This window comes from Octopus bimaculoides, chromosome 1 (assembly GCF_046866305.1).
Source record: "Octopus bimaculoides isolate indiv1 chromosome 1, ASM4686630v1, whole genome shotgun sequence".
NCBI classification, from domain to species: domain Eukaryota; kingdom Metazoa; phylum Mollusca; class Cephalopoda; order Octopoda; family Octopodidae; genus Octopus; species Octopus bimaculoides.
In genome coordinates this window covers 277,491-287,500 of record NC_142928.1, presented here as the reverse complement: position 1 = coordinate 287,500, position 10,010 = coordinate 277,491, and the positions used below count along the sequence as shown (strand labels likewise).

Genomic DNA, 10,010 nt, shown 5'->3' with positions numbered 1-10,010 from the left:
ATGTGTGTGTGTGTGTGTGTGTGTGTGTGTGATGTGTGTGTGTGTGTGTGTATATATATATATACATATAATGCGTATGTATATATGTATTTTTTAGCGCGTGTATAGATAGATAGATGGATAGATAGATAGATAGATAGATAGATAGATAGATAGATAGATAGATAGATAGATAGACAGATAGATAGATAGATAGACAGATAGACAGATAGACAGATAGATGGACTGTTATATAAGTACATGCAGTTATGTATATTTACTGATACGTAAATATGTATAGTATACATAAATACAATATATGAATTTATATGTGTATATGTATGTGTGTGGAGGCACAATGGCCCAGTGGTTAGGGCAGCGGTTGTAGGATCGTGGTTTCGATCCCCAGACCGGGCGTTGTGGGTGTTTATTGAGTGAAAACACCTAAGCTCCACGAGGCTCTGGCAGGGAGTGGTGGCGAACCCTGCTGTACTCTTTCACCACAACTTTCTCCCACTCTTTCTCCATGTTTCTGTTGTACCTGTATTTCATAGGGGCCAGCCTTGGCACACCTTGTGTGTCACTGAATCTTCCCGAGAACTACGTTAAGTGTACACGTGTCTGTGGAGTGCTCAGCCACTTGCATGTTAATTTCACGAGCAAGTTGTTCCGTTGATCAGATCAACTGGAACCCTCGTCGTCGTAACCGACGGAGTGCCACGATATATGTGTGAATTTGTGTGTGTGTATTTGTGTGTGAGTGCGCGCTTGCTCGTGTGTATATACGGAAAGACCACAAATGCCTTAAGGTTCACTACAGCTGTCTTAGTGATTAAACTGATGACATAATGAAAAAAAAAACAAGGTCTTCTTTAAGTGAATTTAAAATTCAAAATTACAAATTTTCCTCGGAAATCACCAAGATGTGGAATGCATGTTGATTTTTCTCTTTTTGGCAACAAGTAAGGGTGACTCTCTCACTTTCTGCCAAAATGTGAAATTTAACACATTCCACATGTTTTCCGAACCAAATTTTAATTTTTAATTTTCAATTCACCTTGAGAAACCGTTTTATTCGTGATGTGACCAGTTTATTCATCAATAAAAAAACAAAAGGTGGTTGAAAAAGCTGCAGCGTAACCTTGAGCCATTTGTGTTCTTTATGTGAACACCACACCTGGAACTTTCTCTACGTTCGGATCTGGAACTCACAGTGGATCGCGAAAATGCGTACCGTCCTGCATGTGTGTATATAATTTCATATACACGTATATTTATATGGATGTATATATTGATTTGTTCAAATGCATGTATATATTTAAGTTTTGGGCCATGCCTGTCTTTGCATTTGTATATGCGAGTTCGTATACGGTGTATACACGGCTGGGCTAATCGCGACCCTAACCTGCTGTCCCTTGTTTTTTAAAAATCGTTGAATCAAATGAAGCCTACAAACAATTAATGTGTGTGTGTGTTTGTGTCCTATATAGGCATAAGTACAGATGTGTGAAGTTATGGGGCAACAAAATCGGTGGGGTATACATATGTAGTTAAGCCTATATATCTATGTCCGTGCCTGTGCATATATATAATTTATACACATACATGCTTACGTGTGTGTATATATATATATATATATATATATATATATATACATATTTGCATACATATATATATATATATATATATCCATATAAATATATATGTATACAGATATATGCATGTATTTGTGTTTAAATATATACTTGCGTGTGTGCGTGTGTGTGTGTGTGTGTGTGTGTGTGTGTGTGTATGTGACGCATGTGTGAGCATCATGGAGATATATATTCGATATATATATATATGAAGGCGCGGGCGTCTACAATCGAACCACATTTCCGGGTTGTGTCTGTGTTTGTCCCCCGCCATCGCTTGACAACCGATTTTGGTGTGTTTACGTCCCCATAACTTAACGGTTGGGCAAAAGTGACCGATACAATAAGTACTAGGCTTAACAAAGAATAAGTCCTGGGGTCGTCGATTTGTTCGACTAAAGGCGGTGCTCCAGCATGGCCGCAGTCAAATGACTGAAACAAGTAAAAGAATATAGGCACATGGCCTGAAATCTGGTGGAAAGGTATAGCCGATTACATCGACCCAGTACTCAACTGGTACTTATTTCACTGACCCCGAAAGGGGGTGAAAAGCCAAGTCGACCTCGACGGAGTTTGAACTCAGAACGTAAAGACGGACGAAATGCCGATGAGCATTTGGTCCGGTGTGCTAACAGACCTGCCACTTCAACAATGTTGAAAGTCCTTTCAACTATAAGCACAATGCCTGAAATTTGCGGGGAGGAAATAAGTCAATTCCACCGACCTCAGTACTAAACTGGTACTTAATTTATCGACCCTGAAAGGATGAAAGCAAAGTCGACCTCGGCAGAATTTGAACTCAAGTCCTAATAAAGCCGCAAGAATTGCTACTAATAATTTTAATAATAATAATAACGACAATAATCCTTTCTATTGTAGGCACAAGGTCTGAAATTTCTTTTAGGTGTGGTGGGAGTACTAGTCGATTACATTGGTACTTTAATTTATCGACCCCGAAAGGATGAAAGGCAAAGTCGACCTCGGCGGAATTTGAACTCAGAACGAAAGGACGGACGAAATGCCACTCAGCATTTTGCCCGACGCGCCGACGGCTCTTCCAGTTCACTGCCTTTTTATTATTACTAATGATATTATTATAATTAATAAGAAGAATAAGAATAAGAATAAGAATAAGAATAAGAGTAATCCTTTCTACTATAGGCACAAGGCCTGAAATTTGGAGGAAGGGATTTAAGTCGATTGCTTATTTAATTAACCACGAAAGGATGAAGAAGCCAGACGAAATACCGCAAAGCATTTCGCCCGGTGGGCTAACGATTATGCCCGCTCGCCGCCTTAATAATAATAATAATTAATTCGTTTTATTGGCCACAAGGGCTAATATCAATTAAAAACATGTAAGGACAAAGACAGGACGAAGGTTACAAAAGGTTTTGTTCGAAAAGGTAGGAAAGTTCGTCTGATCCTTTCTCCTCTAGGCACAAGGCCCGAAATTTGAGGGGTGGGAACTAATCGATTACATCGATCCCAGTATTCCATTGGTACTTAATTTATCAACCCTGAAAGGATGAAAGGCAAAGTCGACCTCGGCAGAATTTGAACTCGGAACGCAGCGACGGGGTAATACCGCTAAGCATTTCGTCCAGTGGGCCTACGATTCTGCCAGCTCAATAATAATAATAATAATAATAATAATAATAATTCTTTCTACTAATGGCACAAGGCTTGAAATTTGTGGGAGGGGACTAGTCGATGACAGCGATCCCAGCTTTCAACTGGTACTAATTTCATCGACCCCTGAAAGGATAAAAGCAAAGTCGACCTCGGCGGAATTTGATCTCAGAACGTAAAACCAGAAGAAAAGCCGCTAAGCATTTTTTCATAAGAATAATAATGTTTCGAGTACTTTCTAATTGTTGAAAGAAATGGTGTCTGATATTCTGAAAACGTAACGCAAATGTAATGTGTGTGTGTGTGTATGTGTGGTACGTCCGAGGGTATGTCCTCGCGTGTGCGTATGTGCGTGTGCGTGCGAAACAGAAAGAAAGAAACTTGAAGTGTAAACCTACCAACATCCCATGAAGATCCGTGAGGACTGACGGAGAGGTAAGCCATAACTGACTGAGCATTAGCACAGTGAACTAAGCCTAATAATAACAACAACAACACACAAGTGCAATCTCTCTCTCTCTCTCTCTCTCCCTTTCTCTCTCTCCCTTTCTCTCTCTCTCTCTCTCTCACTCACACGCTGGTGATGGTAGTGGTGGCGGTGATAGTGAAGAAACGAAAACAGATTGGCGATGGGTGATGTATGAAAAAAGTGGTAGTGGGTGACGTGTTGCGAGGTGGAATGGTAAATATCAACACACACACACACACAGAGAAAAGACACTAACCTTCCATATTCTTCATGACAGCTCCCGTATAGGGAACTTCTGTGGCCCCAGGGCTGTTGCAGATAGTAGTAGTAGCAGTAGTAATAGCAGTAGAAGCAGTTGTAGTGAAAGTTGTAGAGATGGTGGTGTTGGCGGTATCAGTGAGGGGGGTAAACACCGCTGCGATAGTAGCAGTAGTACTATCAATAGAGGTGGCAGTGGCTGTGATAATGTCGGTAGTGGTGGTGGCGGTGGTAGAAGTTTTATTGTATGTCGTGTTAGTGGTAGGGGTTATGTTGATGGTGTTCTTGGAGGAGGTGGCAGTGGAAGTAGCAACAGTTGTAGTAGTAGTAGCAGTTGTGGAAGTAGTATCTGGTGAAATTTTAATAGTACTGTCTAGATTATTGTTGTTGCTGTTGTTATTGTTAATGTGGTGGTAGTGGTGGTGGTGGCGGTGATTAATACTGTTACCGTTTTCTGATATGACTTCAGATGTTTCCTCTGCTTCTGCTGTTGTTGTTGTTGATGTTACTGTATCAGCTGCTACTACTACGGAAGGCAGTGGTTGTAAGGAAGATACCGGTGGGGATGGTGGTGGCAGTAGTGGTGGTGTTGGTGTTGGTGGCGAAGCGCCCTGATGGTAATGATGATGATGATGGTGTTGCTGCTGATGCTGATGAAGTTGTAATTCTTGTAACTGTAGTTCTTGCTGTTGTTGTTGCTGCTGCTGCTGCTCATGATAGTCCTGTTGCTGCTGGTTCTGACAATGTTGATGTTGATGATGCTGATGCTGGCCCCAATCAAAATAGCAATCCGTGCTACACTGAGCGGGTACTGTGGGATACAGGAGGCCACCGGAAGCGGCCAAAAGACCCAGGCCTAATCCGTTTTCGACCACGCCGGGAGCGGACATCAGGGCAGCGATACTGAAAGCGTTGGCCTTTGCAGACAGTGGACTGTGGACATCCATGTACCTCCTACAAAACGACACACGGTACTAAATGTTGGCACAGCAGCCAGTTTCAGATCAGCTGTGGCTGTTTTCTTTTTTTTTGGTTTTTTTTTTAATTTATTCCAGCCAGTCACCCCCACCCCCAACACATCGGTGGAGCCAGAAAATATCTAAATCGACTTTTGTAGTTGCTACTAAGCGAGCAGCAGAGACGCCGCCTCCGTCGAAGCCGGGCGAAAGTTAAACGCCATAAACTTATATTACAATTAGGATCGGTAGAAGTAGGAGTGGAGGAAGAACAAGACGAACGGTACGGAAAGGCAGGCAGACAGGCAGGCAGCTACTCGTTACATGCATACAAACATGCATGCATACATATATACATACACATACATACATACATACATGCATAAATACACACATACGTGCATGCATACACACATATATAGATACATACATACACACATACATACACATACAGATACATACACACATGCATGCACATACATACACACACATACACAAATACATACACATAAACACATACACACACATGCATGCATACATACATACATACACACACACACACACATAGTTACATGCACACACATACATACACACACGCATACATGCACACATACATACACATATATACACACACATAGATACACATGCATACACACATACACACACTAACATACAAACACATACCAACACATACATATGCACACACATCCACATATATACATACATACATACACACATACATTCATACATACATTCTCCGATTTATTTCAGCCATTAGACTGCGGCCATGCTGGAGCACCGCCTTGGAGAACTTTCAGGCGACCCCGGTACTTAGTTTCTTCTCGGTGTTTTATGCCGAACCACTGAGAAATGAGACGTAAACGCACCAACACCGGTTGTCAAGTGATGGTGCGATAACCCCGACCCCAAATATATATTCTTTTATTCTTTTCTTTCAATCATTTGACTGCGGCCATGCTGGAGCACCGCCTTTAGTTGAAACAAATCGATCCCAGGACTTATTCTCTGTAAGCTTAATACTTATTTTATCGGTATTCTATCTATTGCCGAACCTCTAAGTAACAGACATAAACACACCAACATCGGTTGTCAAGCGACGGTAGGAGGACAAACACAGACACACAAACACACATACATATATATATACGTACACACACACACGTATATATACACACACATATATATATATATATATACATAGACATATATATATATATATATATATATATATATATATACATACATATATATACATACACACACATATATATATACATACACACACATATATATATATACATACACACACACACACATATATATATATATGTATATGTACATACACACACATATGTAACGCTTTTATCTCTGTGTGTGAGAGAGAGAGAGAGAGAGAGAGAGAGAGAGACCCAATTGTGTTTATCTGCATTGCTACCACTATACATACATGCATACACTTTCAGGCATACATATACATATATATATATATATATATATATATATATATATATATATATATGGTGGTGCTCCAGCACGGCTACAGTCAAATGACTGAAACAAGTAATAGAATAAAAGAATATATTTATATACTTACGTACATATAAACGCATACGCATACATACACACATAAGCTTTCATAGTTTCATACATACATATATACACAAACATACCTACCTACATACATACATACATACATACAAAAACACCCTGTTGTTGATGTTGAAATTCCAATGGAGCCTTGGATCTAGGTTAGAAACCGGTTCTTTCTCTATTGGCAAGGAAATAAACAAAACGTACAGCGACCAACAATTGCTTGAGTTTATTAATGACGATGGCGGTTGGAGGTGGTGGTGGTGGTGGTGGTGGTAGTGGTAGTAGTAGTAGTAGTAGTAGTAGTAGTAGTACCTAGTGTTACTGATAGCGGATAGTGGCAGAGATAGTTGGAGTAATAATAATCCTTTCTAATATAAGCACAAGGCCTGAAATTGGGGATGGTGGGAGGGACTTAGTCGATTACATCGATCCCAGTGTTTGACTGGTACTTAATTTATCGACCCCCATCCTATCCCCAAAAGGATCAAACGCAAAGTCGATGTTGTTGTTGCTGTATTATCTGCATGAGATTTGGCTGCTATTTCTAGTATTTCTATACTGGTCACGATTAAGCGTCCTCGACGTAGGCTTGCTTGCCGTTGCTGTTGCTGTTGTCGTGTTCTTGTGTGTGTGTGTGTGTGTGTGTGTGTGTGTGTGTATAGATAGATAGATAGAGAGAGAGACATAGATAACCAGATACACGCATGCATACTTGAATAGATAGATAGATAGATAGATAGACAGACAGACACACATATATAAATACATAGATAGCTACATATATACATACATATATATATATATATATATATGGGCATGTCTAGATATGCAGCTATATGCATGAGAATACATACATAAAGCAAAACATACAAATCTGCACATATACATACATATATAAATGCGTACATACAAACAAAAATAACCTGTTGCTGCTGCTGCTGCTACTACTCTTACTACTACTACTACTACTACTACCACCACCACCACCACCTGTAATTCCAATGAAGGAGCCTTGGATCTAGATTAGAAACCGGTTCTTTCTGTTGGCAAGAAATCTTGAAATAAACAAAATAATGACATACATACATACATAGGAATAGACAGACAGACAGATAAAACAGACAGTAAAAATTTAGGACTACATTTTTAAGTGAGTCCTTCCCTTGCAGCACAATTGCAGTATGACCTGCCGTAGATTCGGCTACTATTACTAGCAGCAATAGTTGTCACATATACGCCCCCCCCCCACCTCATCGCAGGTCACTTGCTGCGCTGCTTGAGTCAACTCTGTTGACCTAGGCACATTACAGGAAGGCAGGTGGCCGAATGGTTAGGGTGACGCATTCACGATCATTAAGTTGTAAGTTCAATTCCCGGACTGAGCGGTGCGTTGTGGTTTGGGGCAAAACACTTCGTTTCACGCAGAACAGTCTCCCGATCAGGGAGGAGGATGGCTTGCTTGCCTGGCCAGCGGGGTGGCATCATTCGAAAGCTAATACGATCGAAAGTGCATTGTGACCAGCGATGTATAACAACATCCGAGAGTCTGGCTGATCACGTGATTTACATGCTATGTTGTTGGCACTCAGTCGCTTACGGCGACGAGGGTTCCAGTTGATCCGATCAACGGAACAACCTGCTCGTGAAATTAACGTGCAAGTGGGTGAGTACTCCACAGACACGTGTACCCTTAACGTAGTTCTCGGGGATATTCAGCGTGACAGAGAGTGTGACAAGGCTGACCCTTTGAATTACAGGCACAACAGAAACAGGAAGTAAGAGCGAGAGAAAGATGTGGTGGAAGAGTACAGCAGGGTTCGCCACCATCCCCTGCCGGAGCCTCGTGGAGCTTTAGGTGTTTTCGCTCAATAAACACTCACAACGCCTTGTCTGGGAATCGAAACTGCGATCCTATGACCGCGAGTCCGCTGCCCTAACCACTGGGCCATTGCGCCTCCACACCTGCTATGCACAGCGCCGGATTAGCCATTAAACAAAATAAGCATGTGCTTAGAGCATCAAGGGCAGAAGGAGCACCACAGAAATGGTAGACCGTTTACGGCACAAAAGAAAATGACGTTAAACTAGTTAGAATAACATTCGAAGTGGTTTACGACCAGAAATATGATTTTGTAGTGTTCATGGGGATTAAAGACTTTGGAATTAAAAAGTGTGAGAGAAAACTTTTCAAATACAAATAAAATGGAAGCATACGAAAATAAATATTATTTTCCATATTACTATTAGTTTGGTTTCATTTTACTCTTTTACTTGTTTCAGTCATTTGACTGCGGCCATGCTGGAGCACCACCTTTAGTCGAGCAAATCGATCCCAGGACTTATTCTTTGTAAGCCTAGTACTTATTCTATCGGTCACTTTTCCGAACCGCTAAGTGACGGGGACATAAACACACTAGCATCTGTTGTCAAGCAATGCTAAGGGGGACAAACACAGACACACAAACACACACACACACACACACACATATATATATATATACATATATACGACGGGCTTCTTTCAGTTTCCGTCTACCAAATCCACTCACAAGGCTTTGGTCGGCCCGAGGCTATAGTAGAAGACACTTGCCCAAGGTGCCACGCAGTGGGACTGAACCCGGAACCATGTGGTTGGTAAGCAAGACGGTTTATTAGTTTATATTTTGAATCACATATGTAGAGGAGCACCAAAATCTTTTAAGTACTTAGGGTCTCCATAGGCCTTAATCCGGCCCTGGCTATGCACATTATATGAGGGGACGCTAAGACGGCGAGCTGGCAGAACCATTAGCGCACTGGACGAAATGCTTAGTGGTATTTCGCCCGTCGCTACGCTCTGAGTTCAAATTCCACCGAAGTCGATTTTGCCTTTCATCCTTTCGGGGTCGATAAATTGAGTACCAGTTGTGTACAGGGGTCAATCTGATCGACTGAACCCTTCTCCCCCAAAATTCCAGGCCTTGTGCCTACAGCAGAAAGGATTCTACGAGGGTTTGCTGAAAAGTTCCTGGTTTTAAGGGTATCACGGAAGGTTTTCATGAGGCTTAAAAAAAACTGAAGGACCGATGCAACAAGTGCGTGAATCTAAGGGTGCTGAATAAGACCATGATTAACTGACCCTCCGGTATTTTCTTTTACCCAAAGTCAGGACCTTTTCAACGCTCCCTCGTATGCTCCCTCTCGTTTTATTACAGTAAACGAGGCCAAGCTGAGGGCATTATGAAAGGGATGTGGAGCAAGAGGATTCTAATACCCAGGTTTGGCTTTGACTTCTTTCTGTTATTGGTCAACGGTCACGATGCGGCACCTTTTTCAAAGGTTTAGATGCGCAAATCAAACCGAGTACTTAATTTCTTTAAGTCTAGTAGTAATTCTATCGGCTACGTTTGCCGAAACACTGGGTTACTAGGACGTAAACAAACTAAAACCGGTTACCAAGCGGTAGGTGGGGACAAACAAACAAAGATA

General features: G+C 41.4%; 1 protein-coding gene across 2 annotated transcripts in view; it reads right to left on the bottom strand.

Moving 5' to 3' along the window:
• The window catches only part of LOC106877895 (T-box transcription factor TBX10), a 172,249-nt gene extending 167,111 nt beyond the window's left edge, over positions 1 to 5,138 (bottom strand). The window contains exon 1 of one of the 2 annotated variants that reach the window (XM_089347341.1): positions 3,971 to 5,138. In XM_089347341.1, coding sequence (XP_089203467.1) covers positions 3,971 to 4,919 — 949 coding nt within the window. In that variant the 5' untranslated portion in view covers positions 4,920 to 5,138. Of the gene's footprint in view, positions 1 to 3,643; positions 3,827 to 3,970 lie in introns of those variants that run through there. The other variant, XM_089347351.1, reaches the window with a different exon arrangement.
• Positions 5,139 to 10,010: the final 4,872 nt, after the last annotated feature.